Raw genomic sequence first — 26,306 nt, 5'->3', positions numbered from 1 at the left:
ACGCAAAGGAGAGAGATATCGCATTGGTATTTATAGAGTTGGTGGAAGGATGAAGGAAGTGATTGCTAATTACTGACGGCTGGGAATGATTGAGCGTGGTTATTGTCATCCCTCTCGAAATTTTGTTATATAAACTCCATTTAAGACCGAATGAGATTCAGAAATAGCTGTGCCCCTGTTATAACTGTGAAACAAAAATGCAGACAGCAAGAGTTTAAAACCACTTTAGAGATGATGTGTTGCTTACAATATTTTTTATTATTAGAAAGAATAGCCTTGTAAACATGTCATGTGGTTGGGAAAAGTAACTATGGAATTATTGAAGGTTGAAATGTTCAAATCATGTCAACAGTGAATATACTGTAGCTAACCGGTGAGGATGGGCAGCATTTCTCTACACCACTAGCAGTCAGGTGCAAACATATGGCTATTTGTGTGATGCTTTTAAAAGGACAAGTTTATTTAACCAGCTCAAAAAGAAATTTGCTATGCAAACTCTGGGAAGGGGAATCATACTATTTTATTTACTGGGCATTTTAAAAGAGGGTGAAGGGAGAGCAAACATGGAATTCATGTAAGTATTTTTCCAGATTACTTGTACAACAGCTTCTTCAGTCCGAAAGCTGAACTTCCCAATCTGTTTCTCATCAAGCTCCTGGATCCCCAGGAGCAGAGTGGATGGAGAATACCTGCAAGAGTTCAGGCAAGAAAGAACTTGTTTCTGAAAAAGAGGTCTGGATGATGTATACTTTTCAAAATATTTATACAGCCAGAACTCAGCACCTTCAACCCTACTAAGACACCTAAATTAATCTCTGCAGATGTACATAGCCACAACAATGTCATTACATTGCAATAAAATATAGTCACATATTCTATTATATGTATAAAATGTCATTACACAGTTATTGGTCTTACATTTCCACAACAGAAATCTGAAGAAAGAAAATGGAAATGTCCAAGTATAAGTAATTTTGTTTTTTTTTACCAAAGCATCTGACCAAAGCATTAAAGACCAAAGCATTTGACCATTCAGAATGGTACAATTATGAGTGATTTTTTAAAATGTTTGACGATGTGGAATTTTATCTTGTATATTGCACATTATAAAGAAATAATATGAATATTGTTTTCCAAGTTAATCTCAAATTTGTCCCAAAAAAGCAAATAAGCAAAAAAAAACATAAGGTATGTATTAAGTTATTATCCGAACGTCTTTTGATGTTTTAATAAAAAGCTTTTATTATAAAATAAATGTATTAAAACTTTTTTTAATACAAAATACCCCTAATCCATTCTTGGGTAGCGTCTATCTGAATTTTGCATGTGCTCCTTGAGGTTGAGATGGTGGCACAGCAGCTAGCTTTGCTGCCTTGCAGCAGTGGGGCCCTGGGTTCACATCTGGGTCTGTGTGGAGTTTGTGTGTTCTCCCTGTGTTCATGTGAGTTTTCACCAGGTCCTCTGATTTCCTGGTTAACTGGTTTTCTGAGAAAACTGGCTCTGGTGTGAGTGTGTGTCTGTCTTTTGTCTGTGTGTGCCCTGCGATGGATTGGTGTCCCATCCAGAGTATGTCTTACGTTGCACCTGATGCTTGCTGGGCCAAGCTCTGGCTTCCCCACAATCCTGTACTGGTAAGAACATGGATGTTCTCCGTAGGTTTTCTCCAGGTGCTCTGGTTTCCACCCCCCTCTCAGACATAGTGTACTGTCTACGTCATGTCTGTAATTTGTCTGTGTGTGTGCGCCATGCGTTGGGCTTCCCATCCAGGGTGCAGTCCAGCCTTGTGCCCTTCAGCGCAATGCAAAGGATGCACCTCCATCCCTCCTCCCATGACGTCAGATACCTGTCCACACTGCTGTCATCCTGCAACAGAGCCGTGATGAAGAGTGGGGGTGGCTGCTCGGCCTTCTCCTTCAGCACTGCAAACTCAAACTGCACCGGCCGCAGGTACAAGTGGAACTCACCAAAACCCATCTCTTCAGCAAAGCTCTTGTACAGCCTAGGGAGTCAAAGGCAATGGTGTCAAAGGTGTTATGAAACATCTTTTACATTGCAAATTTCTGACGTTTATAAATCATTAAAAGTTCTTGAAGACCATTGTGATAACAGTAACATTAAGCAAAACCTCTGCTGGGTAAACTTTATCTCAGAATTCAGATTCCCTGACAAAGCCTTTTCCAAAGCTCTTATAACTTCCTTTGGCAAAGCACATTGTACTGTACATGGAAAGCATCTCAACTGGGAAAGCTGCGCAGTCTCTGAGGCGGACTCCATTAAGCGATGGCGGATTGTGACCAACTCCAACAGTCTACAAAATGTCTCCACAACAAACTCCTGTCTCTCTTTGCCCTGTTTCTTCTCTTCCTCCTGAGCCGTCTGGATCACTGAGAAACCAATGTCTCGAACAAAGAATGGATCTTCAAAACACACATCTGAAAATAACTGGAAAGAGAAAAAGGAATGAGGTTTTGACTGGTCCAACCATGACCACAAGCTAAATTAAAAGGAATAGTATAGAATTAAAATTCTCAGCAAAAACAGGTAAAAACAGAAGAGTTAACAGTGAAGCCCATTATATTTTCCTGGTGCATCGAAAAAGGCTGCATTGAAATAATTGACATCTTTGAATTAGATTGACGAAATTGATTTTTTTTTTACTGTTTTCCAATTCACAATAAAGAGACTCCACAAAATAAGAAAAAATCAACAAAATACATCCTCTAAAAATGATCTGAAAGTGAAAACCACAATTCTAAAACTCACTTGTGGTCTTCCTGCAATATTATATGTTTAGTGTTTATAGAGAAGAACCCACATCTTTCTGGATCTGTGAACTGTAGCAGCTCCCAGGAGATTCCAGGGCTTGCCATTTCTCCAGGGCCTGCTGCAAGAGTCTCTGCTCCAGGGCCACACTCTGACCAACAGTCCTGGGCCTGTATAGCTGGCACATCTCTGTGTAGGCCTGGCTCACAGCCTGGTGAACTTCAGAGGCCAGACTAAGGGATGGGTGGAACTCCAGCAAAAAAACATTCTTCAGGGCTGGGCTTCAACACAGAACACATAGAGGTTATGCAACAGGTTTTACTGAAATTAATGCCAACTCTGTACATTGTATTATTAATGCATTGTAATGTAAAATCAACAAACATCTGTTTAAACGGAAATAGGGAACAGAGAAATAAGGTTTACAACCATATGCACATTATTAGTGCAGTGTACATTCTGAAAAAAATAAGGAACCATGTTGATCCATGTTAGCCTTTTAAATACTGATTTTGCAGAAACTTCTACTTGAACTTTATCACGTAGGACTCTTGACTTACCAGCTATTATTGATGGAAACCAGCTGCTTGGGGATGTAGTTTGGTGGCAGTCCATATTCATCTGCAGTTCCTTTCTGCCCGTCTCTCCAAATTCTCTGCAGATACTGACGTTGTTCATCTATCTGAAATTTCAAATATAAAGCAAGATAAAGAGTTTGAAACATTCTTGAATTTGTTTGGAATGTCTAGAAAATAAGCAGTACTTTGTCAAATTTACATAACTGTAATGTAATAGCTAATCATGAAAAATGCTGATAATCTGTAATAACAGACAAAGAAAAACACTGAATTAAGAAGAAGGACAACTACGATGTTGACTACATGAGTCCCTCCTATGCGTTCAGCCTGCACATTCTCTCTCTGCCAACATGATAAGCACACCTGCTGCAATGTCAGAGAACCTGTAAAGTCATCACTCCCCACGCTGCTGACACAGAACCTGGAGTGTCTGTTACGATATAAAGACAAGGCCACATTGAGATGCTGATGTTGGGTAGTGGGCACTTGAGGAGGGGGCTGGGAGAGGCTCATTCACTAGCTACAGTGTAGATTTGTTTAATGATTCCAATCTGTTGTGCAGCTAATCTAAAAGTTGCAGTTAACAATCTATAGCTGGGTTTCATCCCTCTCTGCTCTAGTTCCAAACAAGGTCCCACCGGCCAGCCAGACCAAATCACGAATAAGCGAATCTGCACGTTATACGTACTCACAGATGTCGAGTCTCGGCTGTAGGGTAACGTTGACTTAGACTGATTTTCCTCTGCAGGACAGGTCTTTATCATAAGCAAGCCATACATAAAAGAGCTCAAATCTGCACTTAAAACCTTTGTCATAAGAAGGAATTTTATGATTCAATTAAGATTTAGAGAGAAAGTTACCACACATCATGAAGAAGAGCCTACCTGTTTGCTGAGTATCTGCCTAATGAGCTGCTGTCGGCTCTGCAGGCAGATAAGCTCCTCCTTGTAGGAAGAGACGAAGTATTCAGCCTCCAGATCGAGCCGCGGCTGCTGGTGCAAGATGTCTGTTATAACCTGGGCCACTGCAAACCGCTCTCCTGCCTCCATCACGTGCTGGTAGGCCTCAAAATAGCAGTCAAGAAGCTACAGAAGGAAAACGGGCACATAAATAATCCAGAATAGATGCACAAATCACACCACCACTTGTAAGGGAATGTTAATGGAATATTTACTTACAAGTGAGAAACAAAACATAGAATATGATGAAGTACAACATTATAATACTGCAAGCAGTTACATAAACACTAGGCAAATACTGGATAATTTTACTAAAAGAATCATTGTTCTTTGCTGTGGATGTATCCAAATTCAATTTGTTTTAGGGCAACCTAGGTGCTTTGTCCAAGTTCTTAATTACTTAACTGGGAAAATCTGTTTCCAGGAACTAAGCAGCTGACAAATAAGCTCAGGAGTGTCAACACTGAAAAGTGGACTTCAGCTCCCCATCCTATTAAAATCCTTCATTAAAGGCTATCAGCAGAGATGAACCACATTGAGGGCAGCCTCAGCTAAAATTTTAATGGGGCAAATTATACAACAGCTTTAGAACATCAACTCAGACCTGGTATTATCTGCGTACTGAAATGCACTGATATATATTTACCTGCTGTTTGCTTTTCAGAAAGGTCGCTTCACACGTCCACAGGTCAAGCAAGACTTCAAAGCGATCCACATCCACACGTGCCAAGTACTGTAGGTCTGTTTCTGCAGATTGGGGCCTCCCTGATGGAAATATTTTTTGAAACGTCTCGTTTCTTTGTAGACACACAAAGCAGGTATCTTTAAAAAACGTAACCTAAGAGCCCTTCTGTGCTTCTTATGGGATTAGAACCACAAAGTTCACAATGATAGCCATATGAATAAGGCAAGAGCTTGTGTTACTGTAAGTCTGTGTTTAGAATTGGAGTCAACACTAAGAAAAACATGGTACCTTGGATGGTACCTTATCATGGTACCTTATCACACCCTGCTTTCAAGTGAATACATAAAATTGTTACAAATTAAAACACAACTTGGCTGCAAATGCAATCTTTAAAAGTGAAAACAATGCCTTGCCATTTGCAACAGCTCATTGACAGCCTCGTCCTGTGTTTTTACCATATGGGGAGATCAAGTTATCAGTGCAACCAGGTAACGCTGTCAGACAATTAGCCATTGAACAGTACTGATTTAATCACACCAGTGTTTGAAGAGAGCTATCCAAGTTGACAAGGATTGCAGTAAATACAAATATTTTGAAGGTTTTGCCTCACCTCTGTCTTTCCCAATGTAGTGAGAAGCCACAAGGAGCAGTGTGTTTTCCAGTTCTTTCAGGTCTTTCAGAGCCACATCGTACATTATATACAACCCCCGGTGGTCCTGTGTGTGAATGGAGTTATCTTCTGTGCTGTAGAAATCATTGTAATTTTCAACGTCTGGAAACTCCATGAACTTTGCACAGTGTACCTTTAGACAGAGTAAAGCACAATGGCTGTTTTCAAAGGCATTTTCTGAAAAATATCATAAAAAATCCTGGTAACTGAAATTCAAGGACTCTTTTCTTCTCTTTTTTGAGTCACTGAAGATTATAACACGTGTTATGGTCAAACTATATTGATAGGAGTCCTCAAGAGATAGCACCCAAACGGCCACCAGCCACTGGGAAGGAGATGGATTTCATCGGGCAGAGCAATGAGTACCGGCTGCACTGCTCTTGTAATCCAAACTGTTACTTATGCAGAGTGAGGGTGAGAAAAATACCAGATGACTTGAAAACGGAAAGCTTTTCAAGGAAAAGGTGTGCAGGCTTCCTACTCTTCTTGCTGATGTGGTACTGCAGTTTTAGTTTAGGTAAAACCAAGCTGATTAACAACTGGTGGTTCCAAATAAATAGAACAACTACTATCGATTAAAAAAATGCAAAGAAAGAATAGTTTGCATGAATTGATACTGTATCTGTATTATTAAAAAGGCACCTAATAGGAACTGTTCTTACAGTGTTCAAAAGGATAATTCATAGGAAACAGCAAAGCTTTTATTGAACTTGATCATTTTTCCTTGTATGCATGTCACGTACTTGAAATGAACAAGAGCTACTGTACCTGCGGTTGTACTCCACTTTGTCGGCTTACAAGATATACATTTTTTAAATTGCAATCCACGCAGAATACTGGTTAGAGATATTTTTGTCCTTGCATGTATGACTGAGACAGTAAGTTGTCAATGCTTTAGAAAGGCTCTTAGTGGGTTTTTCCTGTCAGACATTTCAGTTCCTATGCCTTTCACGTACATTTTCTTTCAAGCATTATTACACATACAGCCATATGTGACAGCCAACACATGGTCTCAACCTTGTTGATTGATCATACTTGCATTAGTGAAAGAAACAGAATAGTGACTTGTCACCTTGTAGTCAGCAGGACTGCTGTGGACCCAGTAGTGATTGCCCAGTCTATCTGGGGAGCCAGTATCCCCTCTGGCAGCACTCATCCAGCTTGATTCCTCCGCACTGCTGCTCAGCTTCTCCCCATCCAGGCTGAGGCCTGCTGTGTCAAAGGCTAAGGTCCTCTCCACAGAGCGCATGTAGTTCAGGACCCCCAGGCATGTGCGCTGAAGCAGGGCCAATCAGCAAGACATAAAACTCACCCAACACACCTAGTCTGAATCTGCTGTTCACTGGACCATCCAAGTTCTACCTTTTTGTCCAAATATTTTTTAAAAAACAGATCTCCAGATATTCATGTAAAATAATGATGAGGGCTGAAAGATGAAGTCAATTCTAAATTTATGTGCACCCTTAAAATATAACTGAAAGTTGGTTTAGGCAAAAAAATATGAAGAGTATATTAATTATTGGTTGCATCAATAAATTAAAACATGCCAAAATTGAAGACTAGCAGTGCTGGAATTTCTAAAAACAAATCTGTCCAAAATGACTGCATAATATCCTCATTTGGAGCCAACTTCATGGACATGAAACAAAACAGCCTGTATTCTTCCAGTAAAATAAAAAAGGCTAAATTAAATTGCCAAACATTATAATTTGTGCGACTGGGAGTCACCTCTGACACATACTGTGTTCTGTTGACTTGAGAGATACACAAGAACACTGATTCACCTGCAGCTCTCTGATCCTCAGGTGGCGCAGGTAGAGGAAGGACAGGTACGCTCCCTTTGTCATGACTGGGTCTTTACCACCCTCCTCCTGGCCATCATCCAGCCCTAGCAGTTGCATGGTCTCCATGTAGCTATAGCTGGCAAATTGCAACATAAGACATCAGCGAAATATAAATAATTGCAGAGGTCTTTATTTTTGCAATGTTGTGGATAATCACACTGCTTTTAAAAAAATAAGGTGTAATATTTAAGAGGATTTTCAAGATTTAAATAATCTTGTAGAAATAACCACCAGTTAAAAATTGGAATTCCTAATAGTTTCATGAAAATCGAAAATAAGACCTGACACAACATTTCCTGGCAGTGACTTGGCTAAGGGAAATGGGAACAGCTGATTACTAAATAGTTAGATGTCTGACTTAGGTCCAGCAGGAATTTACAATCATTTAAAACTGAGAAATGTACTGTATTAGATTGGTCAAAACAAACAAAAAAAATAATTCAGAGCTACAGTGGCACAGTGGTTATCATTGCTTTCATTGCTTGTAACTGTCACAGATTACTTGTCATAGATGTCTTGCAACAGATTTCAGATTCCTTGCAAAATTTTTCAATTTTCTTGTGACAGGAAAGGATTGCTTGCTTTGTAATACTGTATGTAGTACTTATAACAGTGATTTATTGAAATTTACTTCTAACTGTAATCAATTAAATGAATTAAATCATAATGAATTAAAATACTTTAGTTACAGTTTATAGTTACAGTTACTTGTACTGTAACTTTACAGATTGCCTGTAATCTGACTATTGCTACAAAATAATACTTGTAGCAGATTACTTAATACTGTACATTTACAAATTACAAGTAACTTGTATCTTAAACATATTATTTGGAATCTGATTTCTAACTGACTATGTATAATCCAATCAATTGTCAATGGATTCTTTTAAACAGTTTGTAGTGGAATTAATGTGTAACAGTAACAGATTATTTGTATCCGCAATGGGTTATACAGTATGTAGCTGTAACAGAATATTGTATCATATTGATTAGTGTAACGCATACTGTGCATAATCTGTACTCCGGGTAATTTGTAGCAGATGGAAAATTACTTATAATACTATCAGATTGCTTGTAATTCAGATTAATTATTTTAAAACCAGATTTTCATGTAAACTAGGTTACTATCACTCAGGTGTTCACTAAAGAAGAAGGCAATAACATGCTTCAACTGGATTGCTTGTGACCCACTTACTTGTGACCAGACTACTTTTAACTGTGATAGATTACTTGTAATCCGAATACTTGCAATGGATTATTTACTAATTTACTGGTAATGAATTCCTTGTAACAGATTCTTTGTAGTGGCAATGAAATAAAAATTGATGGATTACACATTACTTCTAACTTCTGCAGTCTGTAACAAATTGCTTGTAAACTGAATTACTATTACTCAGATGCTCAATAAGGAAGATGTCAACAACATGACTCAGGCAGCAATGGGAAAAGGCTACATATTACATTATATAAAAAGAAGCAGTATTGGTAGATAGGATGCTTAATTTCTATTAACCAATACACTGTTCTACCCTCAATAGGCCAAATATAGTAATTCCCTAACGCGGATATGCCCTTGACATGGCATTTGCTGTAAGGAAAATTGCAGAAAACATTAATACAATGTGATTTCGGTGCTATGAGTATTGCTTTTGCTTTAAGTATTAGGTTCAAATCACTTGAATCTTACTTCTCATTTTTCTTCTTGTGAGAGCCAGGTCTTTTGTTCAGATTAGGTTTCTCCGATTCCCTACCATCTGTAGATGAACTTTTTTCTTCAGGGTTAGGCTCCTGTTATGAAATATTGTTGAAACTTTATTTTCATAGAGAACTGGAAACTTCAGGGAGATACTGTCACGGGTGTCGGAAGGACGAACCATGGAATGGCAGGAGAGCAAAAAGACCCTATGCGTAGCGGCAAGACGGGGGTTAGCCCGGGCTCAGCTGTTCAGGAAATGCCGTATAGAAACCTATGCCCTCAGGTAGCGGATGTGGGGTGACCTGGTGCTAGGTGGGTTTCAGGATATCCAAGCGTCAATGCTGAGCGCCGGCAGAATGAAAGACCCGTAAATATATAGCCCAGGGAGAGAGAAACACCGGAAGGACAGCAAAGAACCAGAAATGAGAGACAGAACAGAGAAGGAGCGCCCTCTGGCTGCAGAGGGCGTGACAGATACGAGTTGGGCTCCCTAGTGATACTATAGTAAAAATCTAGAATAATTCCTACTGCCACTAATATGAATAAACATTTAGTCATAATCAAAGATTATAATGGGGGATAACATCCTGGCTATAGCATTGCTATTTTCTAAATCAGATCTTTTTGTGCATTTGGTTTGTGAAAAAAGAATGAGGTTGCTTTACCTGAAACAAATTTGAGGTGCTATATATCTTCTCCCATATTTGATCGGTATTTTGTCCAAATGGATGTGATGTCACTGAGATGGGTTGTATTGGCTCTGGATCAGAAATACAGGCTGCGTGTTCCTTTAGGGAGTCCATGACCCGGTTTGGATCTGAAACCTTATTTCCAAATATGCAAGTTACTTTGGGCTCAAAAACATAATTTATATCTATGTATGATTTATTGTGAAATTGTTATCCTCTGAAGGTGACATTTTTGATTTTCTAGTCCTACATTTGTTTTTAACATTTACTTCCAGTTAATTTTCTTGTACACATCTGTATCAACTAATTTGAAAAGACCAAATGCATGTTTTTCAAGTGTCATTTCACTGTTATAAACCACCCTGCAACCTCACAAAGGGAGAATGAGGAAGTGTAGGCAAACTCCTCCAACTTGTTCACCTTCTTCTTCTAAGGTGTCAGAGGTAATACAGCCCTATAGTGGAGATTCAGCTCCAGGTGGATGAGAGGCATGTCTCTTACTAACTGCACCCCAATCTACAAGTGTGCCAGCACCCAGGAACTCGCCAGGGTCACTGTACTGCCGAGGCCTGAGACTGTGTATCCTGGCTAATCCCTCGACTGTACCCCGCTGCTAGGATGTTATGTCTTTCGCGTCACACCCCGGAGGACACATCGCCCTCAATCAACCCCTTCACATTCCAGTGCAGTCTCTAATTAAATCATCAGACACACAGTCTCCCACCTGGCACACCACACCACCAGCCTGGCACACCACTCCTTGCTCAGTATTAGGTTTTTCCTAGCCAGAGCTACATTGTTCTTGTGTTTCTCTGCAAGACCCCCTAGTTTTATGGATTCCGACCTTGGCTTGTTTTCTGACTACGTCTCTTGGTTCTCGATTTGATTATTATGGATTTTTCTGCCTTTTGACCCTGGCCTGGAGTTTGGACTCACGAATTTGGATTTGCGTCTACAAGAAAATTTATGTTCATAGAATTCTGCATAGGGTCCTTAGACACGAAATCGTTACATAGGAGAGTCGTGTTCAGACTCATGATCGCAGAGCTCAACCTTCACTTGGGCGAGTATGTTCACAATTTGGGAATGGCCAGTTCCCTACATTTCACATTGCCATAGATTTTGTAATATATTGAGGTACTTACTTTTGATGTGTTTATACAATTCATCCCTGGCTTTATAAATCTTCAGCACACAATCCAAAGGTGAATATGTTCCAATGGTAATATGTATAACAGTGCAATAAATACACAGCAGGGTAACGCAGTGAGAGCTATATGAGGGAGGATGTAGCCTTGTGCTGATGTCTTACCTGTAAAAATCTGCAATGCATTCTGAGGAGCTCATCAAGAGATCTGTGTTTCTTTAGTTTTGCAGCCTGTTTTTGTTGCCAAGGATCTTGTTTGGGTTTTACCTGTTGTGGAATATTAAATACAATCATAGTGACAAACAATTTAGACACTGCTGGTAGGCGAAGTAGCCTGGACATATTCAAGGGAATTCAGACCAATTATTTGTGGAAAATAAACTACACCTTAGAAAAAAGCTCCACATGTGGAGTCATTCAGTATTTAGCTGCGGGGTGTTATAATAGCACAGGTGGAAAATTATAGTAACACAAAGACAAGAATTAAAAACATCTGGATGGGGTATATTTATATCTAGCTATCAAATTACAAAAATTGTGTGTACAGGGAATTGCCTTGTATTCAATCCTTTTTCAAAACAAATTTTCCAAACTTAAAAATTCAGATTTTTAGTTCCTAGACACATTTCCTAAACAGCAGGAGAAATGATTGGAATATTTACCCGAATGAATGGAATCCAGGTGGCCTCCTTCTTCAGAGCCATGCTTGGCTTCTTCTTTCCCCAGTGCTCTGTTCCTGTATCTGTGGCATTGTACACTGGAAAAGTCTTCATTGTCTCTTGCATTTTGAATACAGTCCGGAATTCACGCAAGACCTATGGAGATAAAAAAAATAACATCAGTGATTAACAAATACCAGAAACCTTTCTGACATATTTTTATGATACTACAGTTTAATGTTCAGACAGAAAGACACAACTTTCTTTGAAAGTCTGTGAGATCTTTGATCTTTGAAGGAGACTATCTGCTTTCTGTGGAGAGTCATTCCAGCAGGCAGACACCTAGTTTATTAGGAATATTCTATATAACACTGTATCTTGTCAAATATGGCCAAACAGTACCTAATGTCTGCTATGGGACAATGTCTAACTTAAATGTTTAACTGGATCACTCAAGATATTTTTCTGATTGGGCACTGACATGATTTATAGTCGATTTGTGGTAGACAAATTTGTGGTACCTTGTGAATCTTTTTTCTTCATTGTGGAAACAGCACTGGCAGCTATTATGTTTAGAATACTAACTACATTTAATTAAAAAAATATTCAGACTTGTTAAGGTTGGTAAGATATCAGACTTCTTTTCTAGTGTGTTCTGAGGTTTTCAAAACATAGGTAGCACCTGTGGAGACTATGAATTACCATTGAAAACAATTCCATCTCATTTGCAGTGTTTTTGATGTCCTTTGTGTTGTAGTCAATGTTGAAGTGGGATATCATTTGCTGAAGCTGTGATTCAAACTCTTCCAATCTCTTTCTGTGGGTGGGGAGCTCCATGTGCTCACTGAAAAATCCTACACAAACCACAATCACTGCTTAGTTCAACTGTCCCCCACCGCCCACTTCTGTTGCACATATGCATTTGACACACTTAAAAAATCAAGTTTATTTGCCATCAATAAACTGAAGAGGCCTATGCAACACATCGATAAAAGATAAGATTTATTAATAGTGATCATGCTAAGGAATCATATAATTTAATTAAGAAAAGTCCATATTTTATTTGAAAGGTCTTGTTTAAAAGCTGATAGATGAAATAATTAAAGTTTTTTAAAATGCAATATAAAAACCATAACCTTTGAATAATATAAAGTATTGTGAATTCATACCTTGTTCAGCCTTTAAATAACTTCAGCAATGTCAATAAGTTATGGAGAAAGTAACATTTATAGCAGCCAATAAAAGTAAATGAACTTCACTAATCATTTCAGACTCAGAGTAACAAAAAGGTAATAAAATGTAGAACTTGCAGTATAAATGCAACCAGAAACAAATCACAAAGAACAGGATTTACAGAAGTATCCTACCTTCTGAACTTGTTCCAGTAGAAGGCATACTAACGAAAGACATCAAGAGAGACCCACTGTGATATGACGGGGGAGATGGAGATTTCCCTAGCAAACAACATTTCATTGCCCTTTAACAGTCAGGTTGGAAACATGCAATTTCACAATCATGACTACAAAGAGAGGGAGCAGTGGTTAGCATTGTCGTCTCGCAACAATGTGGCCCTGGGTGCTATTCCCTGACCTGGGGTACTATCTGCATTGCGGTTTGCATGTTCTCACTGTGTTAGCATGTTTTTTCTCCAGGTGCTCCGATTTCCTTCTACAATCTAAAAACGCTGGTAGGTAAATTAGCTGTAGTCATGTGTCTGTGTCTATCTGCTCTTCAATGGCCTGGTGTCCCGCCCAGGGTGAATCCTGCCTTGCTCCCAATGCTTGCTGGGATAGGCTCCGGCTCCCCTGCAACCATGAATTGGACGAAGCAGTTATGAAGACAGTAAGCTGTGGTTTGTACCACAGTGGGGCTGTGGGGAGATAGTGAAATGGATGGATTACAAATCAATACACAAAGTGAATCTTATTGTAAGGTACAGGAATACGTTGGTAAGAGCAGCACTTTGGTTGGAAGAGTATCTTCGAAAAGCAACTCTCTGTTGTTAATGTTTATCCTTGGATATTAAGAGTATAATTTCCTGTAATGGTTACATAACTTTGTACCACAGCAAAGACTGTAAGAAAACTGACATTAGAGTCTGGTTGCAATCTCCCTGAATAATATCTTTAACGCCTATTATAACCATCGTAATAAAAATAGCTTATCATGTTTTTTTAGTTGGTTAATTCATTGAAATAATCCTGTGGTTATAACTAACCGAATTAACCTCTTAGTTCACCAAAGGCCACTTATGATCACAAAAGCATCCAATAAGCATGCTATACGTGTAACTCATAATGCAGAGGACCTCTGAATGTTGCAGGTTTAGTGAATACTGCGTGAACCCTGACAAACAAGACAATCCAATAATTAGGATGACAAAAAACTGTGACAGATTTAGAACAGCTCCTGTTAGAATTTAACACAGTGCACTGATGCTTTTGAAGGTATGAATTAGCTGATGTTACCTGCAGAGGTGCAGTGCCTAGACTGAGCTGTGTTTGGCCAAGCTGACAGTCTTGAGAAAGACGACATGGAGTCACGGAGGCTGGCTGTGTCTATGGGAACAACCCCTCTCTGTGAATCCCTCTCCCTCTCAGACACAGGCACATACTGCAGCACCTAAGATTTTTGACCACGCAACATTAATTTATTCCAGGGGAAAAAGAAAAGCTTTTTTGGAGACGAATAGTACCTTTTTAACAGAGTGACTGAAAGCACCACAGTACATATAGTTTTACAAAATTTAACAAAGAAACGTGAAATAACATAACCTAGGCTGTGGTGTACTTCAATCAAAAATAACACTAGCCAGAAGACAGGTTGAGCCCTATAGAGCAGGTGTCATTAGCTCAATAAACTTGACTGTGACTCATACTGCACAAGATGAAATCAGTGGACCAATTATCTACAGAAAAAAACAAATATGCCAAATGGCTCTCCTCTTATTTTGAACCATTCTGATGTATAGCAGTATCTTTGACCTGCTGACCTGCTTTGACCTGCTCAATAAAGCCTTATCACTTGGAAAAAACACTATGGTCCGCTGTGATTGATGTAAATAATGCTGCTGACTCTAACATTTAGGAGGACAAGATGGGTAATCACGTTCCCTCCTCTCCAGTTCGAGAAGTTGAAAGCAGTTATGAAATTAATAAACAATGCCAAATCTGATTAAATATGCTGGAGTATCTAAGATTTTTATGAAAGCAGTAAGTCTGATGCAATTGTTTGCCATTATAGTGTCATAGTAACATAACATGTAATAACATAGTGTTTTGGAACTGAAAGCTATAGTTTCACTACATTCCTACCTTAGACATGGCTTCTCCACAGGTTATAACTACTATACATGAGATGCTAGGATTGAAAGCTTTATTCCAAATAGGGAGAGGCTAAGATAATATTGTCCCAAAGTCAGACTTGGGCAAGCAGTGCCTTCTTACCTGGAGGTAACTGTGAATGGTCTTGAGTGAGTGGAGGTGACACACCAGCCACTGCAGGTAGATAACTATGTCTTCCGGAGTGACAGCATTGATGGGATTTCCACTACCTGTCAAAACTCGTTCCCTGGATACAGACAGTCTCCGGGACCTCTGCACAGCATCCTCATACTCGCCCATCAAGCGGCTTACCTGTTTCTGGGAATAACGCATTGAACCAAACATCACTCAAAATAAAAATTAGACTTACTGAAGGAGCACGTGCACCCTCACAACTGATCTAAGCAAAAGTGTCTGTTTCTGTTTACATTATATAGAACTAATAATATGATCAAGTGTACAAGCCAGGAGAGAAGACAATAACCCAGCGCATTAATGCCTAGGGCATTTAAGCAACATTATCCCTACTTTGTACAATCAGCATTTTGGAAACTGGAATGCTACCTTGAGAAGACATTACTATGCGTTAAAACACTATCTATCCATGATTGGCAATGTACAATGAATTCAGCTCTGTACAGCAAATGCTTTGAAAACCACAAGTCATGTCTCCTCACCAAGTTAAAGGTGAAGCTCCAACTCTGTGATCATTTTTGCCCTTCCAGAATCCACTACATCAGAAAACAACAGGACGCAATAACACATACATCAGCATTCCAACTGTCAGGCAGTGGCTAAACTAGCATTTATAGGCCAGACAGAAACACAGGGTCCAGTGCCCTTGAAATGTCACAGATGTACTGGATTGAAAATGCTTTTTAACTGGTACTTGACATGATTTTGACTAATTGGCAGTCTTTTGTTGACTTCTTTAAACACAGTTTTCTAAAGCAGGGATATGCAAATTTCTTCCAAAAGTGTCCGAGGTAGGGTTAGGGTTAGTGTTGCAACAACACCCAGGCATTTTCTAATGCATCTGCCATGCTTTAGGATGTATTTCAAGTGCAGGAAAGTTGTCGTTTTGTTGTCTCCTCGAAAAACAAATTTCGACCAATTTTGACGTTTTTGCTAAGCCGCGCGGCTGTCGAAAATGACGGAAAGTCAAAATTCTGAAACTACACTTTCTACATGCTAAACATTCTTCTTTTCTGTGTTTAAAACTAAAGGAAATGACAACTTTAGCCAAACTATACTGGTAACTGTCATGCTCACATGAAAACTAGTCCATGATTGCGTATTTTATACGTCATTTCAGAAGCAGGTTGAAAAAAAAGCAATGCCACAAAATTGAAACCCATTCACACTAGATGCATTGAAAATACCTGTTAACTGGTACGTGACATAAATCTGACTGATTGGGAGTCATTTGTGGACTTCTTTGAACACAGTTTTCTAAAGCAGGGATTTGCAAAAGTGTTCCAGAAGTGTCCGAGGGAGGGTTAGGGTTAGTGTTGCAACAACACCCAGGCATTTTCTAATGCATCTGCCATGCTTTAGGATGTATTTGCAGTGCAGGAAAGGTGTCGTTTTGTTGTCTCCTCGAAAAACAAATTTCGATCATTTTGACGTTTTTGCTAAGCCACGCAGCTGTCAAAAATGACGGAAAATCAAAATTCTGAAACCACACTTTCTACATGCTAAACTTTCTTCTTTTCTGTGTTTAAAACTAAATGAAATGACAACTTTAGCCAAAGTTTACTGGTAACTGTCATGCTCACATGAAAACTAGTCAATAATTGCATATTTTATACATCATTTCAGAAGCAGGTTGAAAAAAAAGCAATGCCACAAAATTGAAACCCATTCACACTAGATGCATTGAAAATATCTGTTAACAGGTACTAGACATAATTGTGACGGAATGGGAGTCTTTTGTTGACTTCTTTAAACAGTGTTCTAAAGCAGGGATTTGGAAATTTCTTCCAAAAGTGTCCGAGGTAGGGTCCAAGATACACAACACTAATCAAAAGTTAGTGTTGCAACAACACCCAGGCATTTTCTAATGCGTCTGCCATGTTTTAGGATGCATTTGTAGTGCAGGAAAGGTGTTGTTTTGTTGTTTCCTCGAAAAACAAATTTGGACCAATTTTGACGTTTTTGGTAAGCCGCGCGGCTGTGAAAAGTGACGGTGTTACGACCCCAAGTGTGTAGGGGTAAAGGGGTGTAACATTTAGGATCATTCTTTTGGAAGCAGGTGGGTTTTGGTGAGGGACTGGGATGCGTGATAACAAGGGTAAGGAACTAGAGTGGTGCCAAAGAAAAGAAAATAAACAAAATGGAGCTGGCTAGGACAGTGAGGGAAAGCTAATCTGACTACAAAAGAAAACCCGAAACACACGGTCTTCGGCATCTTCAATACCCTAGCTAACCTGCACTGACTACCCAAAACCATACAAGACAACTGGCACTCACCCGTACTAAACTAGTGTACTAATACAAAATCAACTAAGTGTGTAAAGTGTACCCAACAACCTAAACTAACCTTATACATAAAAGTTCACACAAAAACACAAGTGAACCAGGAATACAAATAAGGGAAAATGAGAGTAAGCAACAGGAACAGGGTACAAAAGAACACAAAAGTTGAACATGTGACACGTTATGGCAAGGTAATGACAAAACAAGGATGAACACACAAACAAACGAAAGTACAAAGAAACTAACAGAAAACCAACAAAACAACAAAGCCGAAGCAATACAAAAATACACACACACACAAAGCAAAACAACAAACCAACGAGGCCGAAGCAAATAGCCAGAAGCGAAGCGAAGCGAAGCGAAGCGAAGCGATAACCAAAACCAAATGGGACCGAAGTCAAACAAAAGGCCTCTTCCTTCAGAAAACCTCCATGTTATATGCTGAATAAGATGTGTTCTGATTGGCTGAGAGCTAATTGATGATGACATCATACTGAAACAGTGGTGTAATGGTGAGCCAATGGGGGAGGGAGAACAATCAAGGGTCAGCAGTGTGGAACATAAAAGAAACACACACAGACCACACACTGGGATGTAACATCCCCACCCATAAAAACAAACATCTAATGTTTGGACAAAGAAGAAAAACACAAAGAAAACAAATCTTCTTTAGATTCTAGAAAGGGCATCAGCTAACACATTTTCTGCCCCTCTCTTGTGGAGAATTTCCAGATTATAGTTCTGGATAATCAACGACCAGCGCATCAGTCGCTGATTTTGATTATACATACGGCGCAGAAACACCAAAAGGTTATGGTCAGTGTAAACACTTACAGGTAGGTGGCTAGAACCTACATAAACTTCAAAATATTGTAAAGCGAGTAGTAACGCCAAAGCTTCTTTCTCAATTGTCGAGTAATTTAACTGATGTTTATTAAACTTTTTTGAAAAGTAACACACTGGATGGTCCAATCCATTCTTATCCTCTTATAACAATACTGCACCTGCTCCCACAGCGCTTGCATCAACCTCCAATTTAAATGGCAAAGAGAAGTCAGGGGGGCAGCAAGTACAGAAGTACTACACAAAAGAGCTTTCACATTCTCAAATGCATGCTGACATTCTTCGAACCAGGCAAATGTTTTGTTCGGGCTAAGTAAACTAGTCAGTGGGTTCACTACAGTTGAAAAGTTTTTACAAAAACTTCTATAATATCCAGCCATACCTAAAAATTCTGAAACTTTACTTTCTACATGCTAAACTTTCTTCTTTTCTATGTTTAAAACTAAAGGAAATGAAAACTTTAGCCAAACTATTCTGGTAACTGTCATGCTCACATGAAAACTAGTCAATAATTGCATATTTTATACGTCATTTCAGAAGCAGGTTGAAAAAAAAAGCAATACCACAAAATTGAAACCCATTCATACTAGATGCATTGAAAATACCTGTTAACTGGTACTTGACATAATTCTGACTGATTGGGAGTCTTTTGTAGACTTCTTTAAACACAGTTTTCTAAAGCAGGGATTTGCAAATTTGTTCCAAAAGTGTCCGAGGTAGGGTTAGGGTTAGTGTTGCAACAACACACAGGCATTTTCTAATGCATCTGCCATGCTTTAGGATGTATTTGCAGTGCAGGAAATGTGTTCTTTTGTTGTTTCCTCGAACAACAAATTTCAACCAATTTTGACGTTTTTGCTTACTCGCGCGGCTGTCAAAAATGATGAAAATCAAAATTCTGAAACCACACTTTTGTCTAGTGGTGTGTCTAATTATGGGATATGAGGGGATGGTATGTGCCATCTAGGGCTCAGAGACCAGTGAACAGGCACATGCTTGTGCAGGCTCTATGCTTTTGCAGGCTCGAGAGAAATGGTATACAATCCCACAACAGCATCTGCAGGCTGGTGCCAAGCACGCATCACAGATCTATGGCTTGTAGCACTTTCTGCAGTGGCCAGACATGCTACCAGCCTGGGAGTTTCAGAATACATCAGTAAAATTTCAGTGCACCTGCTACAATTTTGACATTTTCTTCATAATATCTTGTCGCAGATGTACAGTTAGTGATTCATTTCTTTTCAGATTTAACATAGTAATGTGAAAAGTACATTACAAAGACTTAGCACTCGGTGTTGTGTTTTAATGAATGATTCTTACAAGCCTCTTCTATCAAGACTCTTGATAGACTCATGTATTACTTCACTTTTTGAATCTGAAGATTTTTAATAATTTCAAGGCATTTACACAGCTGAAGTCAATGAACACTTCCAAATCCAGTAGCACAATTAACATTTACTTTACCTCTAATCTTTACCTCTGTATTAGATGGTGGACCAATTGCTTTTGCAACTAATTACTGAACACTAGTATTAGTTAGTCTTTAATCTAACCATGGTATTGGAATATGGAAATATGGAAATAAGATGTTATATCCCATATATATGTATATCCCATCCCATATAGTATGTAATATGTGCTTTTTGATCCTGACAGAGAACATTTCTATATATGAGGGGAGCATAATACTCAAAGAAGAAATTTAGTTATAATTTTCTTTTCTTAAAAAAAATCTCAAGGACAATCCCCATCTTTTCTGATAATTATTTCTTCCCACTCTAAAAACTTTATGCATTTATATATACTATTATAGTTCCTGGTGGTAGATAGCAATACACGTCCACAAGTCAATGTTATTGAGCTTTGTTGTGTTGCAAAGAAAAAATGTTTAAAGACCTTGTTTTGTGTAGATGTATTAGTAAAGCTTCTAGGTAAGAAACTGTCTCCATGTGTAAAAAAAAGAACCTCTTTCAAGCCCACCTTATACAGAGGATACAGCTGTTCAATGATGCTGGAGTGTCGACAGAACCTCCTCCATCGCAGCATGTACTGGTATTTACACTGTGCCAGCTGGTAGCTGCGGTCTGTGTAAAACTAAAAATATTATCATATTTTTAGACAATGAGAAAACAATGACCAGTCCCCCACTTACTGATACACATATGTAAGATGCATTAATAGCAGGTTCAGGTTTGGTCATCTAAGATTACCTTGTCAACTTTAGCCACCAACAGCACAAATTCAACACCCACAAATCAGGAGTCAATAGATTATGATGATTACATATCAAGACTATGTTCACTAGCTTTGCCTTGCATTTGGAATTAATGCACAGATATTGTGATCCTGAAGGATGCACTCCCACAGTGGGAAACAGTTCCACAGTGGGCAAAGGATCCACTATTGCTGTTTGCCGATTATATTTTTCCTTTTGGATCTCCATACTGACATCACCTTAAACACCTCTGCTCACAAAACATCAGCATGTTGAGCTGTCTTGGTCACGAAGCACTTGCCAAAAGTATCACTGTAATCACCCCTCTTACAAAATCACTGAGGTCTCTTCCTTCAATCATTCTAGCCATAAATATAGACATTAGGTCTATCCAGCATTTTTATACATGACTCTAAACATACCAGGATGTTATTTTGTGACTTTTTTTCTAAGTATATAATGTAAACATGCGCAAAGAGGTTGAGCAGCCAGTTGACCTTGGACTCCTAGAGGTTTTTTTTTCTCCTTACTAAGGAGTTTTTGGTTCCTCTCCTCCGTTGTCTTCAGGTCTTTTCTGTTCTGTATTCACAAAATTTATGGTTTCTTGCATCGTTAAGCGCCTTGCGGCAACCTTGTTGTGAAAGGCGCTGTATAAAAATAAATTGAATTGACTTAAAGCTTGAGATACACCTGTGAGGAAGCCTTTGCTTCAACAAACTTGGGGTTCATCATTTAGACAGGTGTTACAATTGTTGTCAACTACCTGTATGTAAAAGGTGTAGACTTATACATTATGTCCACTATGGTGGCAATTAGAATATTTTGCAATTACTTTTAAAGTTTTATGCCGGGATTGACAAACAGCGCCATCTACTGGAGTAAAAAATGTTTTTCTACGCTATTTAGTGTATCATACTTTATGCAGTCCATTAATATCTTAAGCATCCTCATTGTTAAGAAAATCTTCCATCAAAAGATGACAATGGAAGCCAGCAGACAACATGAATTCAATGAGCAAATCAGACTTAGTACCAAGGGGAAGGTTTGGAGTGAATGGACTTTGAAAGCATGTCCTTGGTGTCCTGCAAAGCCGCGGGGATAAACAGGCCATAAAAGTGTACATGCATCTCCCCAAATCAAGCTGAAGGTACAGCAGTGAATAACCAATATTTCATAGTGGTTGTCTTGGCTACTTGGTCATGAAAAGATCCCATGGCATGTTCATAGAAGTAGGGGTGTTTACCCTGGTGTCCTAGCTAAACTTCACTCTAGGTTCGGCCTACAGATAGTTCCCCCTTAAATCAAACTGCTGAACTAAAGAGCAATTATTGAATCAATTTCTCTCCTCACCAACCCGGTTTCTGTATTTCAGGCAAGCTGTACATCACCCAGGGGCTTCAATGGTAGATGAAATGGGGTTTCTCCCAGATGCAAATACTTTGGGATCCCCTGGGATAAATTCAAGGATGACTAATTGACTAAAAGGGCAGAAATCAGTGACGATCTGGGATGTATTTCAGGATAAATGGTATGGGAACAGCTCTGAGCTCAGTGCGGGTTGTTTCCGTCTGCACTCAGTGGGCTCTGGGTACCTGGTGCAGCAGCAGGGGAAGGCTCTCTGGAGTGTACTCCCGGCTCAGGCAGCTCTCCAGCTCCCTCTGCATTGCATCCGCCTGCGCCAAGACAGGTCTGGCGGTCACTACCTGCAACACCCACCTTGTGTCCTTAGTGGATAAGCACGGCAAATATACACCTGCGTTGCTTAATTTCATGGTAACTCCTTTCGAAAGAACATCGGAAAACATCAGCAATGATTTAACTTTTGAACTTACATAATTCTTCTAATAGCACATCAGATTTAGCTGGGGAAATTGGATGTCAAAATATTTACAGCCCTGCCTTCAGCTGTGTGTCAATAATAATTTGAAGTTACATCTTAAGTAACTGCAACTTATCTTTTGTAAGGAGCTTTTCAACTGGAAGACAAAAATGAAACTACCGAATCATAACCATTGAAATCTAAAACATATTATACGAGGTAGTCAATGGATAATATGCTGAATAAGAGATTTGATTCAATAAAAAAGAAAAAGTCTAAAAAAGAGTTTTAACACTTCACGTTACAAAAATGAAATCAAGTATGTGATGTTGTAATCTTGTAAGTATGTGATATCTTGTAAGTACAGTATGTGATACAAGAAGGTGATGACAAGAAATGTTGTGTTGATAACAAATTTTAAATTTCAAGGCAGACAGGGTGTACTGTAGGAATCCAAAAAAGATGAAAAGATGAGTTTTGTGTAGGTGCCAAAAGTTGATCAAAGAGGTACAAGTAATTGTCGTTTCACGACACAAGTGCTAAAGACTAGGTAGTGGGGGCAACAGAGAAAGGGGTGAGGTAAACACTAGGCAGGATGTAATACTATTAATTTACCCTGATGCAAGCAAACAGATTGAAATAATGGAGAGTCCAAGATAAGGGTATACTGAAATAATGAAGCAGAAAGAATACAACACTAGCAGCAATGTTTTAGATATTTTGCACAGGGGCAGCGAGACCAGCTTGTAGGCAGCTGTGTCACGGACGTCCAAAGGGACTACCCGAGGGCAGCAGGAGAGCGGAAAAAGACCCATAGGCGTAGCGGCGAGACGGGAAAAAGGCCCGGGCTCGTTAGTGCAGAGAGTTCAGGAATGCCGTATAGAAACCAATGCCCTCAGGTAGCGGACGTGGGGCGACCTGGTGCTAGGCGGGTCTCAGGACATCCAAACGTCAATGCTGAGCCAGGACAGAGTGCAAGACCCGGAAATATATAGCCCAAGGGAAAGAGAGGGGCCAGAAGGACAGCAGGCAGGAAACTAGGGACAGGACAGAGAAGGAGCGCCCTCTGGCTGCAGAGGGCGTGACAGTACCCCCCTCTTCATGGGCGGCTCCTGACGCCCATACAAATAAATGAGCTGCACAGCACTGGGGGGAGGAAAAACCTCATTTAACTGAAAGGAAACCTCCGGGAGTCCACGGCTGAGAGCTACCTCCTCCTCCAGGGTAAAAACCTTTATTGGGTGGAGGAAGGGGGGGTCGAGTAGAGCTCCGGAGACTTAAAACAAAAAAGTACACAAGCACAAACACAACAGAGAAAAACCTGGGAAAGACCAGGGAGACAAACCACAAAAAAACAGATAGGAACCAAAAACAGGTAGGAACCAAAGTTCCGAGTCACAGGGAGCAGGAGGGACAAAAAAGGAGGGGAAACCAGGAAGAAAAAAATCAAAACAAAAGGCAAAAACATGAAAAAACCACAAAAACCCCGGGGAAAAATACCGCAGACTGGGCAATAGGCACGTTCACGTTCTAACGCTGATATCGGAGAGAGGAAGACCAGGAAGAGCCAGGCACGAAAACCCGCTCCAGACACAGAAGCTCGGAGTGATATCCAGCAATAAGAATGGAGGAACGGCAGAAAGCTTACCATTCTATCACTGATATCGGAGAGAGCAAGACCAGGAAGAGCCAGGCACGAAAACCCGCTCCAGACACAGAAGCTCGGAGTGATATCCAGCAATAAGAATAGGAAAGCCAGCTCAACATTCAATCACTGATATCGGAATGAACAACCTGAGGAGAGTCAGGTACGAAAACCCGCTCACAGACACAGATGCTCGGAGAGATATCCAGCGATTAGAATAGAGGAACTGAGAAAAAAAAAAGCCCAGAGAACAAGAAAAAACTGCGGAAAAACAAAAGGCGCCGCTCGCGGGGTCGAAAAAAAAAGGCTCAGCATTCTGTCACGGGCGTCCAAAGGGACTAACCGTGGGAAGCAGGAGAGCGGAAAAAGACCCATAGGCGTAGCGGCGAGATGGGAAAAAGGCCCGGGCTCGTTAGTGCAGAGAGTTCAGGAATGCCGTATAGAAACCAATGCCCTCAGGTAGCGGACGTGGGGCGACCTGGTGCTAGGCAGGTCTCAGGACACCCGAACGTCAATGCTGAGCCAGGACAGAGTGCAAGAGACGGAAATATATAGCCCAAGGGAAAGAGAGGGACCGGAAGAACAGCAGGCAGGAAACTAGGGACAGGACAGAGAAGGAGCGCCCTCTGGCTGCAGAGGGCGTGACAAGCTGCAGTTATGTAATCTGTAAAGAACAACTGCATCATGAACTGGAAGCTTCGTAGAGAAGGCTGTTATGAAAGGATGAATTCTTAAAATTAGACTAAATCTCCAGACAGCACGAGAGGCAGAAGAAAAAAATGTTATATGTGTGAAGGGACCATGAGAAGAAATAAGAGAATCTGGAAAGTGGGCAAAGAGATAAAAGAAGTGACCCAAATGCCAAGCACTGGTTAACTCCAGAAAGAATTAAATTAAGACCACAACCTGAAGTCTAATACTTCAGCGTATCTAATATGGAATGTGCTCTTTAATTCAACTCAAGTGCTCTTCCCCTGATCCAGAAGGAAACCAGACCAGTGTGGGTAAAGGTTCACACTTCATGGCTAGGCTTGTGAACTGCTAGATGAACTGATGTTAAGACTTCAAAGAGACTACTGTGTTAAAAATGTCCTCTCCTGTCGATTTTGACCTCGTACAGTAGGTTAATGTGTTTTTCACATTCCTCATTTTACTCATTACCTGTAAGGCTCGTCTCAGCACCAGCTCTCTCTCTTGTCTGAAGTAGGACATGTCCTTTGGAATATGTACAGAGCTGACACAGAAAAGGAGGGTGTTAGAAATTTATTCATTTTTGCTCTCCTACATTTCTCACCTCAATCAGAAACCTACAGTTTTACCTTCAGTAAACCCTTTCTCAGCCCACCTGCATTTAACAAGATACAACATGACATAATGACAGCCGTTTGTATCACAAACATTGCTAATTACAATGACTCATACATCTCTACTTTAAATTCTCTTAAAATTTTGCATACAATTCTTATTTGGTTCAATATATCACAAGAAGAAGAGCATAACAAAAACTATTCAAAAGATTCTAGTGACACCCACAGGTTCACTGATACTATTTCACAAAACCTAATAACAGAAGTTAGTGGGAAATACATCACAGTGCATTTGTTTCCTCTACTAGAAAAAAAATAGAAAAACACTTTTACAGTGGTACTCTCTTGCTGAATAAGAAGTACTTGACTGACTTAAATGCGACTCGTTAAATTTAGGAGGAAATACAGCTAAGATACAAGAATGCTCATTTCCCTCTAATTTGCAACACTGTGTGTCATCACTAATGTTTACAGCCTCCTGCAAGGACACAGTGCACAATGAAGTAGCATGGTAAAGACAAGAATCAAAACGTAGAAAAGAAGAATGCATTCTTAGGCATTTTATTTAAATGAAACACTCTGCAATTAATGGCAAGGAACAAAAACAAGAATTTACTGAACTAAAACTCAGAGCATAAAATATCTACCCTTTATTAAAATTCAATGCCAAGTTAAATATACAAAGATAAAAAAATATATACTACAATTGGTAAGTACTTATACTGTATTTAAAGAATGTAATCTATAAAGATGACAAAATATCTTTATGATGTTTTCCATGTATGGTGCAGCTATACTGATGACTGTTCATCCCTGTGTTACCTGTATGACTTTGCTGGTGTCCCTTGTAAAACCCCATTCTCTTCTATCTCTGTTTTCAGAGCGGACAGCTGAGATGACAGCTCTCGTTCCATTAGCTGCAATCTCTCTGTTGAGGAGACTTTATAAACCACTGCCATGTCTGTTAACCAAGCAGACAGAGTAAA

The 26,306-nt window shown here is 39.6% G+C and overlaps 1 protein-coding gene across 1 annotated transcript in view; it reads right to left on the bottom strand.

The window, feature by feature from the left end:
* The window catches only part of ccdc162 (coiled-coil domain containing 162), a 63,165-nt gene extending 36,886 nt beyond the window's left edge, over positions 1 to 26,279 (bottom strand). Inside the window, exons 1-22 of the mRNA XM_088906135.1 lie at positions 26,143 to 26,279; positions 25,175 to 25,247; positions 22,142 to 22,252; positions 20,315 to 20,428; positions 15,137 to 15,331; positions 14,159 to 14,312; positions 13,058 to 13,144; positions 12,393 to 12,544; positions 11,694 to 11,846; positions 11,197 to 11,298; positions 9,861 to 10,019; positions 9,187 to 9,287; positions 7,440 to 7,575; positions 6,728 to 6,931; positions 5,596 to 5,788; positions 4,947 to 5,065; positions 4,226 to 4,426; positions 3,324 to 3,445; positions 2,816 to 3,044; positions 2,240 to 2,442; positions 1,844 to 1,999; positions 596 to 689 (exon numbers count right to left, since the gene is read on the bottom strand). Of these exons, the coding sequence (XP_088762261.1) occupies positions 596 to 689; positions 1,844 to 1,999; positions 2,240 to 2,442; positions 2,816 to 3,044; positions 3,324 to 3,445; positions 4,226 to 4,426; positions 4,947 to 5,065; positions 5,596 to 5,788; positions 6,728 to 6,931; positions 7,440 to 7,575; positions 9,187 to 9,287; positions 9,861 to 10,019; positions 11,197 to 11,298; positions 11,694 to 11,846; positions 12,393 to 12,544; positions 13,058 to 13,144; positions 14,159 to 14,312; positions 15,137 to 15,331; positions 20,315 to 20,428; positions 22,142 to 22,252; positions 25,175 to 25,247; positions 26,143 to 26,279 (3,195 nt within the window). The remainder of the gene's footprint in view (positions 1 to 595; positions 690 to 1,843; positions 2,000 to 2,239; positions 2,443 to 2,815; positions 3,045 to 3,323; positions 3,446 to 4,225; positions 4,427 to 4,946; positions 5,066 to 5,595; positions 5,789 to 6,727; positions 6,932 to 7,439; positions 7,576 to 9,186; positions 9,288 to 9,860; positions 10,020 to 11,196; positions 11,299 to 11,693; positions 11,847 to 12,392; positions 12,545 to 13,057; positions 13,145 to 14,158; positions 14,313 to 15,136; positions 15,332 to 20,314; positions 20,429 to 22,141; positions 22,253 to 25,174; positions 25,248 to 26,142) is intronic.
* Positions 26,280 to 26,306: the final 27 nt, after the last annotated feature.

This window comes from Atractosteus spatula, chromosome 2 (assembly GCF_055471065.1).
Source record: "Atractosteus spatula isolate fAtrSpa1 chromosome 2, fAtrSpa1.hap1, whole genome shotgun sequence".
NCBI lineage: Eukaryota > Metazoa > Chordata > Actinopteri > Semionotiformes > Lepisosteidae > Atractosteus > Atractosteus spatula.
Note: the sequence above shows the minus strand (reverse complement) of the source record. Positions and strands in the feature narration are given on the sequence as shown.